Consider the following 14,801-nt stretch of genomic DNA (forward strand, 5'->3'; position numbering starts at 1 on the left):
GAAAGACAGTGTGCACGTAGGTAACTGTAGTCATTGTGATAGATTTGTATTGCGAAACTGGAAATGTATTTTTAGAATCAGGCCTGGAAACTGTCTCTTCAGAAAGAGATCAAGCATGCCACAGGCAGGGTCATTATGGGATTTGCAGAGCACCTTCAAAACACAGGACTGCTCGGGTGACTTCATGATGTCATCAAAACTTTCCAGATGCCAGCCTCATTCTTGCAGGTGTAACAAGCCTGGCACAGATGGGATTAGAAAGCCTCATCCCCAGCCTACACCACACATCTCAGAGCCACACCACATGCTCATGGTATTGCTTGAACCCAATGGCTCAGTCAGTGAAGGGAACAGGAATAGGGTGCTCTGTCAGTGCTGGGCTACCCACCACCTTCCCAGGGAAAGCCCCCAGCAACCTCCCCATCAACATGCTCCTGCCCTGCTGTGAATCAACACACTAAGCTGCCCCACTTCTGCTTTTGGGGGGGGGGAAGGCTTCATTAGCCAGCTGCTATGCCAAGCTGCTGCCTTCTACCAGTGTTAAATCCATGCAATTTCCTACAGCTGAAAATCAAATTAGCTCATTAAATCACCTGCATTACACATCACAAAGAACCACACAGAACAGAGCAGCCATGCACAAACCAACAGCAGAAAGCTAGCTGCTGATTTCCAGATGCACTTCTGCAGATCTTCACAAAACTTTAATGCTAGAAAAGGGCCTACACTTACCTCATTTCCACATGCATTCCCTCATCAGTTCCATATACCTATGGTGATCTCACAGGGAATAGTCCTGTCCCATCTGCTCATTGCATCATCAATGCCTCTTTCCATTCAAACCAACCTTTGAAAGCAGGGTAAGGCCACAGATCTCATTTGGGGCTGGTTTTTGCAGGTAAAAGGGGCTGATTTAGGCTGCACCCAAGTAGAGCTGTAATCATCTCAAAGCCAGCACAGTGCAACCTCTTGCACTTCTCCCAGCTCCCAAATTTGTTCAGAAGCAAAAGCCTTTAAATTTCAGAGTGCTTCAGTCAGCTGGTTGAATCAAAGGGATCATTACACTTTTAATGTGACATTCATTTTACAGTTTACAGAGTACAAGACCTTCTATTTAAATTGTTTATTAAAGAACAGAAGCCCAGAAGGAACTCAAATAAGAAACCACAGTCAAAGCTACTGCTTTTAGTTAGCTTGCATGTTGTATGGAAATTGTTTCTCAAACTACTCAATCACTGCTATCCTGCTTTTGACAGTGGGATTTCTGTGTCTCAGGCATTTGAATGCCCATGTTCTGCCCTTTTAAAAATGGGATTAACAAGCCCAGCTTGGGTCAAGAAAAGTATACAACAGACAGAAAGTGTGGGGCAGACTCTGAAGGGTTATCTTAGCATAACCCTACCCAGAGAAACAGCCAGTTCTGCTATGACTACACCATCTTCTGTGGTGTTTGGGTTTTTTTTGGAGGAGGGGGGCAGGACAAAGAAGGATAATGAATGCATAACATACCATCTTAACATGGTAGAGGCTTAACGATGGTTGTGTTGGGCATGAACCTCTCTTCTTCCCCTCTACAGTCAGATGTGCATGTACCCAACTGCACTATTGGCTCCATACCGGCATCCAGCTGTGCCTCCAACACAGGACAAGTACACCACTTTCTGTATGTCTCCTACCATCCAGTTCTCAATCTGTTTTCACAGTTCATCTTTTTATTACTCATACTGCTTTGCAGCTTTCATCATGTCCTTTTCTGATTTTTCATATCCCCATAATCAACAAGATCAGGACCAGAGAAGAAGCATCAATGTGATTTTGTGGAAGATGGAATCAAGAGCTCTTGACATTTTAGAAGAGCCCAGCCATCTAGTTAAAGTTTTTGCTTACATTTCATTATTTGAAATTACTCAGGGAAAAGATGATTTAACTGTGTCTTTTGAACAACAATCTTGGCTTTGTTAACGTAACGTTAAATATAAAACACATTGAGAGGTCGTATCTGAAAGGAGCCATTCAAATCCATGACCAGGATAACATGCAAACTCTTATTTACAGTTGCTTCGTTTTTATGATCTTAATTCACACATGCAGAACAGACACCTTGGGTGACAGCAGAAGGGCCACCTCCAGCCACCTTTCTCATCTCGGAAACAAAGCAACAGACAATCCCAGAATTTCTATTTTTGAAAAGTGTTTACTCACATAGTTTGAATAAATTAATTTGCAAATAAAAATTAAACTACAGTATACTATAGTTTGAATAAAATGATTAGAACAACTACAATACAGGGATTTCTTGCTGCATAAGTTTCATTACTTAATGCATATAATCTGGAAAATGTCAAAATCAGTTATATTTCTATGGAAAGGGAGTAACAGCAGTTACTTGTACATGACAGCTAAATGAACTTATAATACAGGTTTCCTGACACATGCATTTCCTGAGTGAACCAAACAATATATATAATTTCTTTTTAAAAATGGATAAACAATTGACAAAGTAAATAATTCATGACATCGAAGCAACATAGGTCTCTCTTTAACCAAGAAAATTTTAGAACAGGTTCAAAAGGAAAAATTAAAGCTATGCTATAAAGTACAGAAATTTGCTACTGTCAATTATGCAGTACGTATTTTGAGGAAAAAAAAAAAGTATGAAGATGGCCAAAAAAAAGCTCAACTGAATCCTAAAAAGGTCAGGTTGTGTATTTGCCATGAAGCACAGTGGGTTAGCAGCAAAGCTGGATGTAGTGCACTGGCCTTTTCTGGTGGATACAGAGGGAAAAGAAGGGTAGGGAGGGGAGAGCAGAGAGACACTACTAACTAGAGCCCACCGCAGCGTGAGCAGACTTTACACAAGCATCCCACACTGAGGTCTAGGAGCCCAGTCCAGTCCCGGCTCAAGCACTCCCCTAACAGATTGCCAATTGTGACAAGTTGCATGAGGATGCTAGGATGTGGGCACGCATCCCTTGGGTACCAGGCTTCAACTTTGTTCCGTGTGCAGCCTCGATGAGTATTTGCACCTCGCAGCAGGGTAGAGGCAAGCATGTGAAGCCCGTGGCTCCCACACGCCAGTTTGCAATGGGCCAGAAGAAAGGCAGAACATCTGACTGACAAGTGTGTCACAAGTTGGGACTGTGGCCAACTCACAAATTGCTCCCTGCTCCCCACACAAGTGCAAGGGCACATCCACCTCTCCCCTCAGCCCCGCCCCAAACAGCACAGAACAAAATGAGCCTCGTCTTTCAGGTTTGTTAATGTTCAAGATTGGAAAAACCCTCACAAATATCACTAATGCTAAATAAAGAGATGTGTTAGCATGAAGGGAGAAAAAATCCTTAATCTAGACTAAGTTGCATATTCAAAGAGTCTGGTAAATATTCTCCTCATAACCAGACCTTAAGTACAGTCCTACCAAAAAGACATTTTAAGAAGTCCTTCTTACCTACCTTTCAACATGGTTAAAACATACCTTTATGCCCTCATAATTTGCATTAGCTTTGTTTAAAAAGCGTTTTAACTATTCTAAGAACTCAGTACTTTAGATTAAAAAAGATTTTTCTACCATTTCCATCTCAGGTTCTTCTCCATCCAGAACTACTCTACACATCCAATTGCTGGATGTAACACACTACGACCATGCTACTCTCTAAAGATTCTATGTATTTTCAATAATAAAGATAAATAGAAAAGAGTTAATATACACGTTTGTATTTTACAATGTTTGCATCCAAGCTGTAAACTAATGTTCTTTGAACTATTTACCCTCCATATACAAAAAGAAGGAAACAACTTTCAAACACTGTGGGCATGTGATTCAAAGCCATTAAACAGAAGGCATCGAAGTTCACTCTACAACACTTCCTTCACCTCTTCAGAAGTAGTTATTAACTAAAGAAAGCAGGAGTTCTCCCCCTTCTCCCCCCGTTTCTTCCATTCCCAGACTTTTCTCAATAGAGAGGGATTTAGCTGTTGTAACAAAAAAAGAAAAAAATCTTCATCTTAATGCAAACCAGCAAAGCCCAGAGAATACGAAAAACAGTCGGTTTAAAAATCAGAATCGCTTAGCTTATCAGTTTACTGCAGTCCTCAGCAACACATAGGTTAGTCAAGAGGTCCTTGGAAAATGAGTCTGATGTAACCTTGCTCACCAGCCAGCTGATGCGCACAGAACGGACAGGCTGCGTGAAAAGTATGAGTACCATGAGGAAGAGGAATTTGGGACCAATATGCAGTTGTCTTTTCTGAGCACACGTGTCCACATGGGCTGAATGCATGTGTTGGAGGTCCTGCATCCACATAAAATCCCGCTTCACATCCAAGCCACAGAGGCACATAGGGGCCAACAGAGCGGCACATGGGACACTCGCGATCCTTGCCGTCTCTCTCCTCTTTGTTTCCCCAGTTGTGATAGCCATGGACATGGCCACAGTTCAGGTACACCCACGGCTGCTTTTCATCTACAACATCTTTTCTCTTCATGCTGGGAAATGCCAAGGTGTTAAACCCCACAGGACACTGAGGCCTTGCTGCATTTATTTCCTGTCTTAGTGCCTCCAGGTGCTTGACAGTAGGAGTGCGTGAAAGCCCTTCTGCAGTGCGCCACAGCAGTGTTGCTCCACACAGGTCAATTAGAGAGCCATCCTGGAGTTGGTTTGTTTCGTTCTCAACCTTGTGATGGACAAAGTGAAAGAGAGGTGTCACCTAAGGTTACCTGAAGAGTAACATAATGCACTTTCATAATACAAATCTGCCTGGAAGATCCAGGCAAAAAGTTTCAAGCAGCTCCTTGACTGTCCTACACATGATACCTATAGAGAGCCCAGTTTCAGCTTCTCCCTCCCCTCTTTTTTAAAAAAACAAAACCAAAACAAAAACCCCCAAAAACTTCCTGACAAGTCTTGTTTAGTCCTCTATCACATTTTAGCCTGTTTTCTTCAAACACACCTTTACACATGGCTTTCCTCTCCTCCAGAAAAACTCAGCTGTCAGCATTCCTAGCTAAATGTATCACTTAAATAACAAAAAGAAATGCTATATGAACACTTAAGAGATTCCAAGTCATACCAAACCCAATCATCTCCTGGAAATGTCACCGATGCTTTGGAAACAAGAGGAAAACTCAGAATGCCAAGGTGGAAAGGGATATCCAGGTATATAGGCATGTGTCAATAAAACTATAATTATTCTTTATTATTCTATAAAAAAGGAAAATTGGGAAAACCTTAGAAGTGTAAACTCAAGAGGGAGAATCAGAAAAATACTTTAGAATGTGTGCGTGACTATGACAGTTTGCAGAAGAGCATAGTAGACTGGCAACTCAATTTAGGAGAGCAGTCTAGATCTGCAACTAAGTACTATTTTGCAGATAAACTCTGTCAGTTATTCAGGTTGAGCCAAGACACCTTCATGTACGAAGACAGACATATAAAAAGTCAGTGTAACTGATTACAGTTGTGACATCTACACTGAATGAAGCAGATTCCAGCCTCTGTTTGTGCTCAAGTTTTACCACTTATAGTTGTACCCATTTTAAACAGGTTGCATAAAACATCGGTCACTACTTTTACCATTTTTCCCCTCTGCTGAGCTGATCTGGTTTCACGGAGGCTGAACACATTCCCACATACAGATATCTCTCGCCACACCCCTGGCTTGGAGTCTTCTGTAAATCCATTACGAGGATGCATAACAAGAACTCCATTTGTGGTTAGTCCATCCATTTGCCCATCTGATGTCTTCCACTTCGCAGCTTTCTCCTAAGAGAAATTACATCAATGGAAACTTTTAATTTGGCTGAAGTGGAGCTACGAATTAGTTTAAAAACAGGCCTGCACTGAACTTGGAGGAAAAAAGGAGTTACCTTACCCCAAGAAAAATGTTTTTTGAGGAGTCAAATCCTGCAGCATATATTCTTGCTGTAAAAGGAGGGTTACGTTCACATATGATTCTGCAGGCAAATCTTGATATAGTGCTCTGCACAGACTGTGTATCTGAATTACTCTGACTTCCAGGAACTGTATCTGTCACGACAAAGTCTATAGGACTCTCTGTTGACCGACCAATCTGGAAAGGGAGCAAAAAAAACCCCACCTGTTTAGAAATTTGCCTTTGGGTCCAGGAATATTCAAACTCAAACCATTTAAAAGTGATCAAGAAAAAATCATGACATTCCAGTTTGAAGTACTCCCCTCCACCAATCTAAATTTAGGTTTCTAAAGCCTAATCTGATTTGATGAGTTATTCCACCTCCATGTGACCAAAGTTATTCTGAAGGCTGAGTACAGCCAACTGAAGGAAGGGGAAATAAAATGATGTAATTAAGTCAATTCTGAGATGATTTCCCATTGAAGGCCTTCTCATCAGAAAGGTTACACTCAAGTCAGCTGGACCAGCTGCAGCAGCACCACAACAGCTAGGAAACAGCAGTTAGATGGAAGAAAAGTAATACTCCGTCACTTTGCATATTCACTCAGAATGTTCTGAGCAATGCTAGGCTAGGTGGAGGTGTAGATGTAGGAAAATTAGATGATGCGAACTGACTCTCCAGCTCTGGTGGGGCACTAGGAAGCAGCAAATCTGTCAGGAAAGACCAGGTACAAGATGTTTGTGGCAGGGAGGGGTTACGTTAATATGCAAAGAACACAACAAGAATGCAACATCTGACTACATTCAGATTTTTCTAGTAGCTGTGCCTTCTTTTCTGGTTGCATAGAAGAATGACTTTTGCAGTCCCACACAACTGTATCGGGTTTGATAGAACTGCATGGGTTTCACTGCTTTTCCAGTCAACTCATCTTGTCCTTTTCCTTATGAAGTATGAAGAGAAGTTATATCCCTCTCCCAAACATCCATGTAACCAGGTTTAAAGCCCACTTACACACTATTACCTTTCACTCACTTGCAGAGCTCTCAGCCTCTTATAAAATAGCTGGTTATATTAAGACTGATTAACTGCTGGGCAGAAGACCCAAAAGCCTGAGGTGCTTTTTGGTGAAGGCTGAAGAGCTTTCATGAGACTGAAACTGCTTTGTCAGAATGTATTTTTCTATTGCTTCTTAGGCAGGATAACCCATCAGTACACAGGGAATGCCACTGGCAATTTTAGAGCAGCATACATGCTACAGCATGCCTAAAGAGAGAACACTTACACAAACAATAGCTTATGCTGCAGTTAGTTCATTACAGCCCTTTTGCTCTGTTGTAGGTATTTGCAGTTGCATAGCAGCATCCTCCACCACTTACTAACACCTCCCACCTCCTTAGATCCTGCAATGGCGTCACAGCTAAATGCTGTGACAGCAAAACTCCTTGCCATAAATTAGCGACAACAAAAAAAACAATCAACACAAGATCAGTCCAGGAATCAGAAGGAACAAAGCACACAAAACCCCCCCAAAACAAAACCCTTCCTTTTGAGAAAAACAGGAAATAATTATAAGATATGAGCACACACCGCAGCTGCAAATGTGTTTGTGGTTCCTTCTCATACATACAGGAACTGCAGCAAAGTTGCTCTGAACTGCCAGCACATGAGCATTGGGCCTCCTCTCTCCACACTGTCCAGTGCTTTAGACTTATTTCTGGGTTTGCTTAAAGGAGTTAGGGGTATTTTTCATATTAGTTGTGTCAAAAGCTTTCCTGTATTTTCACTTTGTATTTCTTCTACCCCATCTCCAACTGGCTAATCCCAAATCCCTTTGTAAATGCTAGAAGCAAAATTCCAAGTGCTTCAAAAAACTTTATTCTTCATTTTGCAAGGAGGGGACTAGGAGACAGCTTACATGACTTGCAGACCAGCAATCAAAGGCAAAACCATAATGCTGTGCATTAGTCACAAAAAAACCCCCAACAACTTTCACCTCTGACCAAGCCTAAAAGAGGTGCACAGATATACAGCCTTGTTCATGTGATGGCCTTGGGAATGAACAGAACTAAACACCTCTGAATAATAAAGTGTCGAAGGTGACACATGCAAACTTTTGGGTCCAAGGGAAAAAGCCTCTTGAGAGGATGTCTCATTAGAAACTACCAAAAGCGAGAATACATTTACATATCATATTTAGTTCACATACCTGGAACATATCTGTGTTGCTGTCATGTGTATATTCAACAACTACTGTCTGGGCCCGAGACAAAGTGTAAGATATGCTGTGTTGGTCTTTATTACTTATTGCCTAAGGAAAAAGTGCCAAGTATTATTGAAACAGTGAACAATAACTCTACTGAATACAGCAGCAAGCAGACAATATATATAACCAGGCTCTTGTTCTGCTCAATTAATGCATTAAGGCAGATGGTTCTTAGTGACACACCTGTAGTTAAACTTCACAAAAACCAGTCCTGGCTATTAAAAAAAGCTGTAGGATTGATTCAGCAACAGACCAAACTGGTCTCTTTACCACACGCTGCAACAAAATACACATAACCAAGACATATTATTAGTCATGCTTCATGTTAAAGCAACACTGGCCATAACACAGAACAAAAACAACTGAGTGCAAAGGCTGAAACTGAATGTAACACCTTCATGGCCTTCTCAGCCTGAACTTCTCCAACAGCAAAGTGAGGACAAAAACTTAGGGACTTCATTCTAAAAACGGGATCCAAGTTCATACTAAAGTTAACGATGATTAACAAGATACATAGACAAACAAACATAACAAGTAGTCATAGTAAAAAGGGTAAAATGGAGAAACTCAGCACAGGTTGCAGAAGTTGTAGCAAAGTAATCTAGGTTTCAGTTTGTTAGTCTAGATTTTCATTCTGCAACTACCTACTAGGAACTGAACACTCTTCTAAAAGTGCTTCTAAATAGCACTTACTTGAAGACCATAAAGAATTAGCAAAAATAAATGTTCTTTTCACATATCTCCTATAGAGCTTACCTTTGCTGCTTGAGGGGTACAGGCAATATGCACAGTGCTAGGTTTCACCCCATTTGCCTTGGGCCTTTTAAATAAAGCAAACCTACTTTTTCTTCTTCCTCTATCTCCATTTGGGAGAGACCCATTGTACCTATCAAAAAGCACAGAAAAAGAACAAAGTCCATCTTCCTGTATTAGTTAGCTTCTCATGAGATACAGACCCACAAGAACTCTCATTCTAAGCACAAAGTCCATCTTCCTGTATTAGTTAGCTTCTCATGAGATACAGACCCACAAGAACTCTCATTCTAAGCACAAAGTCCATCTTCCTGTATTAGTTAGCTTCTCATGAGATACAGACCCACAAGAACTTTCATTCTAAGCACAAAGTCATCTTAATTAGTGTGGTATTAATAATTACAGATTTCCAATTACTCACGTTTAAATCTGAGAATTGATACACACAATATTGAAACATGCCCACAGAATTACAGCATTAAACACACAAAGCTTGTAGGGCAAGGAATGCTACCCAGAATAATCTCAAAGCTACTACCAACAAGCAAAAAAGACTTGGGTCCCAAACATGAAAACAAGTAAGGTTATATGCCTACCTGTAGATTTATCTCTAAATGATGTGTTCACATTGTAAATGAAAGATTCTAAGCAGTCACCAACCCTGGTGGAGAGCTAGTATTTTAGAGAATTTTGATTGAAATAAAGCCCTGTAAGAAATAGATACGCTGTCCTCCAAGACTCCAATTTTACCCATCAGAAAACCCTCAGACTCTCACTTTGAACATGTCTAAACATAAACAGGCCAGTTGGCAAACTTGCTTTATTAAAATCTTCTGTTTGCACTTGGATATTATAGACAGCTACTACGTTCTTATAAAACTCCTTTTATTTTATTTCAAGTCCTAGGGAACCTCTCCTTCCGCATCATCACGTTAGTCGTCTGTCTTAGCCCAACCTGGAACCAACTGGGAAACCCTTCACAAATTGGCTGCCTTTGTCATGAAATGCTTACCTGGGAAGAACACATCTACTCAAGTGTTTAGAGTCCTACCTCCGTGCTCATGCTGTCACAAAAAGGTATACATACTGCAGTGCAATTTTCCAATATATCCCATTACAAATAACATCTGGTTGTCACTGAAAAAGGCAGCCCTCCCTCTACTCCCTCCCTTACATGAGATCAGCTACCAAAGAAAAGCTGATCAGCTTACTATTCAGTTGCACACTCACTAGATACACTGCGAAAGAGGGAGTTCAAGTGGTAGGTTGTGGGACCATCTCATGGCAACCTGCATTTTATCTGCTTTAAGTGCACCCTGAAATTCTACCTTCATTCTCACTTCCAACCAAAACACAAAACACTTACCCTAATACAATCAATTCACCATATTTTACTGGTGCTTTTGATGGATGATTTTCTTGATCAGGAGAAAACATGAGCTTAGCTAATGACTTCTTCTCAAATTTCAGGTCTCTGATCAAGATTTGTGGCACACTTTTTTCATTATTTCCTGTAACAACAAAGATGAAAATAAGTGTAAGAGAAAAGACTCAAATCCATCAATTACACAAACCAGCACACCTTTCTGATATGGTAGGTACAATGTTTTGTGTTTTCCACATTTTGGTTTTGCCTGAAATAATTTAAAAACATACATATAAAATCAACTAAGGCTGAGTTGCCTGGAAGAACTACCAGATCACAAAAAACCCAAAAGTGCATTTAAAAAATTCCAGTATGGCCTTGATAAAACATCCACAGTTGTTTTCCTTCATGCTAGTTTTTAGTATAAACTGTATATAGCTTCATTTAGTATGTTTGGTTCAACTATCAAGAAGTAGAGACGGATAGGGATTAAATTTAAAGGAAAAAAAAACCAACAACAAAGCAAGACCAGTCATTAGGTAGAGAAGTAGAAATTTTCAATTAAAGCATCTGGTTCAGAGCTTTCCAAGAAACTTCTGGATTTGTAGATGGAAGGAAATTGTATGACAATTTGATATCAAGTCTGCCATATAAGTCTGGGGTGTGCAATGTGATCTTTCATGTTTAACCACAGACAGAAGTGATACAAACAGCTATTTGAAGGAGATTTCCTGAGGCAATTTCACATAATTCTTAATGAGTCTTTTGAAGTGCAATTTTTTTTGTTATATTTCTGCTTTGAGGAACAGTTCACCCTAGCATTTTTTACAGCTTCTCATTAGTAACATTTCCAGACTCCTCTGACCTACCCAACACCTATCTCTGACCTTCCTATAGAGAAAGCCTACCCAACAGAGTACTGGGTCAATAAAGAATAAAGCTGATGCTAGCCTGTTTGAGACTTTCTTTAACAGAAATCAGAACATTCCCTTGGTCCCTCCAGGTAAGTTTTCATACCAACTCAAAAAGCTATTAAGCTTTTTTAGTACTGATGGTTAACATTCTGCCTTCTGCACAAATACACATTTTGGCCCACGTAACATTTCTTGAATCCCATCATCAACTTCAATCATGACTACAGTGCTGTATCTCCATTTTCTTCTACCTCAACTAGATCACAGATACTAGCAGAAAAGACACCATCATGCAGATTTTATCCAGCCCCCATCTTATGTCCTAACAACAGAGAAAAGGATGTGGCAGTGCTTGTCACCCTGCTCACATTCATTCACAGGCTGATGCAAAAGATCCCTTTACTGACCTGACCTCTACCCTCTCCCAGTCCTCTTTGCTCCTTCATGGAGAAGCCTGGCCTTCAACATCTCTTCTCAATCTACCAATTTTTTATTCAGCATGGATATGTTGATCCCCACCTGCAATCAGCTCACAGTGCTCTCTGAAAATCCAGTATGCTCCTTCATGCTTTCTTACATGCTATCCCACATGTGTGGGAGGGCTTCACACAAATACATGCAAAGACTTCTTACTGTCCGACAAACTTTTGCTGTGATGTCTGCAGAACACAACCAGGAGGCTAAATTGAAACCTTCTTTTTCCTTTCATTTCTCATTATTTTCCAAATCTCTTCTCCTTTGCTCTCAAGTCTGGGTACTGTGGATTTCATAGTGCTTGAAATAAGAAGTTAACTGAAGACTGTCTTTGTGGCTAGCACACATTTAACATTAGCACAGCAGTATCCTGACCCACTGCTAGATGTGTGAGCACAGTTAATAAACCTGATCTGCCCAACACTACTGTGAAACATCTGTGTCCTGTCTACATGACAGTCACACCAATACATTTTTGTTGCATAGGAAGCAGTGTGTATTTTCACTAGGCAGCTATCCTGATTCAAGCTTTAGGCTATCCATCATTTAGCTGGTGCAGAAAGTACCTTATACTGATTCAACAGCCCCCATGTGTCACACAGGAATAGCAACAGCAGCACAGGAGCAAGCAAAGCAGTACAGTTTGTTCCAAAGCATTTCTAGATTGCTGACCCATGTGTAGCAGTAACTTAACTGGGATAGTGAAGGTACTTACTGTTGTAGGTAGGACCACAGGTTTTGCCTTTAAAATTCTAAACTGAAGAATTTAAAGCAAACTTATATGAAAATGTGACCTTAAACTCCTATCATGGCAATAGTCATAACACATCAATGTGGAGATTGTCCCATTTGATAAATGGAACCCCACAAGATTAACCGTGTTCACAATTTTCATGTTTGCTATGGCCATCTGGGGTCTTCCTTGCCTCCTGGCATCACAACCCCACCTTGGAGCACCACACCAGCAATTCTCTGAAACCACATGCCTTTGAAGACACCGCAGGGGTGGTTTACTGACATTAATACTAAACTATCTAGCTCTTAGTGTTTAATAGCGCTTGGTTCTCTAGCCACATCTCTTTTCTGAAGTATTTCTACTCAAGAAGTGAGTATAAATCTTAAGTATTTATCTGTATATAAAAGGATATAAATACATTTTCTATAAAGTATTTTTACTATCAACTCCAGCATTTCTTGTTTTGCTTTATTTTAAAATCTTCTTGCATTATAGTTGCTTATATATTGCCGTCTAAAAACAGCTCCTCATATTTTAATCTCCTCCCCAATTGATTAACCTATTTTCTACTTGAATATTGATCTCCTCAGCAGCGCCTCCCCTGCAATTCAGTCTTCTGTACATACAACTAATTTCATCCTGGCCACTGCATTTCACATACAATGCTTCACATTTCTTTGCTAGAATACATAATGGCCGTCCTTTGAATTGATATTTAACAACTTGGAAGAAATACAGCTATGAAATCTACAGCACGGCCCATTAGGAAATAGCATGACAGGGTAAAAAAAGATTTGAATAGTATCCACCCAATGCTACAGTGTTTGATAAAGAGCTAATCCATTCACTTAGAGAAGGTGGGAAGAAGGCAAACATTAAAAATAACTTTAACTTTTGCCATTAGTACAATAAAAGGCTTGATGTAACTTCTCTGTTCACCCAAGTAAACAATTCCATGGAAAGCTAAAAAAATACATCTCCCAGTAACAGAGTCAGCTTCTGAGTCTCATTAAAAGTAATTACACATGAACAGTTAAAGGATACTCTTTTAGAGTTACCTGAACAGGTGGTCAGTAACCTCCTTTTAAGACATAACTGAGCAGAAACCATAAAAGGGACCAACGGTTCCAAGTGACAGACTTCAGCAATGCAAGAAATTAATAGAAAGTCTTAGTATAAGGACAAGTGTCCAACATCTAACATGCAGCTCCCCCTTAATACATTTTTTGTTCCACATCTAAAGAAATACAGTCAAGTTTATTTTGGGACCAGCACATATGGTGGAAACCCACTTCTTATTTGACTTAAGGAAGGTTCAAAAGTTAGAAATCTAGAGCTATCATTAGTAAAACAGCTTGCTTGTATATTTTCAAAGGCATAGCTTGAATGTTTGAACTTGATTTTTTTTAAATACATCTCAGAACCTGTATGAGCTGCACAAACCACTCACAACTACTAATACAACCCAGTTAACTTCAACTCAAGCACATACAAAATTAAGTGCACCCCCCAAAAAAAAAAAATCAGTGCAACATACACAATACTTCTCACCCAGTATGATCTGCTTGATACACTGTACCCAAAAGGAAGACTCATTTCGTTCCCAGAAATAACAAAGATTACTTATATTCTTCCAATGAGGTCCCAAAGACTAGCCTAAGTGAAATCTGACATATGCAAATAAAACTCAAGTGTTGTCCCACTGCAGACGATCTAATAGGCCATGGGATAACGTCTCCACTCCTAAAACAGAGCAGGCTTACAGATCATTTAAACCTGGATAAAGCACTTAAGGGAGGGAATGGTCTTGAGAGGAAGGATGTGCTAATTTATATAATGGGCCTTCTCCTGTAGTATAACCTGACCAGTTTTTATTCCTAGAATACTACAGAACACTTCTTGAAAGTGTTAAGAAAGGCTAATTAAATATGTTAAAAAGACAACTTCGCCCTGAAGTGCCAGTATACAGCTAAGGAACTGACTGCTTGAACAAAATATGCTCAAGTTAGGTTTTTGCTGCTTTTTGCAGTAGCATTTCCAAACACCAGTGGAGTGGGCTTCATCAGAGTAGGCTCTGAACAACAGACTGTTCTAAACTCCTCCAAGAACATTCAACACTGATGAGGAATAAGGTGTTAACTACAAGATCCTACCCCATCCAATTCTTCCAAAAAATCATAGAACTGGCAGCAGCAAAATTTTCACGTCAAGATCTCTACTTCTGCTGCAGAGAAGAGACGAAAGCCTGAAAAACACTACCTGTGCACAGTCCTGTATTATAGAATTGAAAAGATTTTCCAAGTAAAGCAACTTGCACACAGAAAAAACTATTTTGAAAAGGCATTACTTGGTTGGGTGAAAGGTGAGCACAACTGTTTGCAGTTAGCACAAAACCACAATGGGTACCAGTTAGCATCTTTCAG

At 40.1% G+C, this 14,801-nt stretch overlaps 1 protein-coding gene across 5 annotated transcripts in view; it reads right to left on the minus strand.

Moving 5' to 3' along the window:
• Window positions 1-2,174: 2,174 nt before the first annotated feature.
• Window positions 2,175-14,801, minus strand: part of PELI1 (pellino E3 ubiquitin protein ligase 1) — a 43,209-nt gene continuing 30,582 nt past the window's right edge. For 4 of the 5 annotated variants that reach the window (XM_009920632.2, XM_069787465.1, XM_009920630.2 and 1 more), the window contains 6 exons: window positions 10,255-10,399; window positions 8,892-9,021; window positions 8,079-8,180; window positions 5,872-6,069; window positions 5,574-5,762; window positions 2,175-4,674 (listed from right to left, as the gene is read on the minus strand). In XM_009920632.2, the coding sequence (XP_009918934.1) occupies window positions 4,108-4,674; window positions 5,574-5,762; window positions 5,872-6,069; window positions 8,079-8,180; window positions 8,892-9,021; window positions 10,255-10,399 (1,331 nt within the window). In that variant the 3' untranslated portion in view covers window positions 2,175-4,107. Of the gene's footprint in view, window positions 4,675-5,573; window positions 5,763-5,871; window positions 6,070-8,078; window positions 8,181-8,891; window positions 9,022-10,254; window positions 10,400-11,575; window positions 11,701-14,801 lie in introns of those variants that run through there. The other variant, XM_069787466.1, reaches the window with a different exon arrangement.

Source organism: Haliaeetus albicilla, chromosome 7 (assembly GCF_947461875.1).
Source record: "Haliaeetus albicilla chromosome 7, bHalAlb1.1, whole genome shotgun sequence".
Classification (NCBI taxonomy): domain Eukaryota; kingdom Metazoa; phylum Chordata; class Aves; order Accipitriformes; family Accipitridae; genus Haliaeetus; species Haliaeetus albicilla.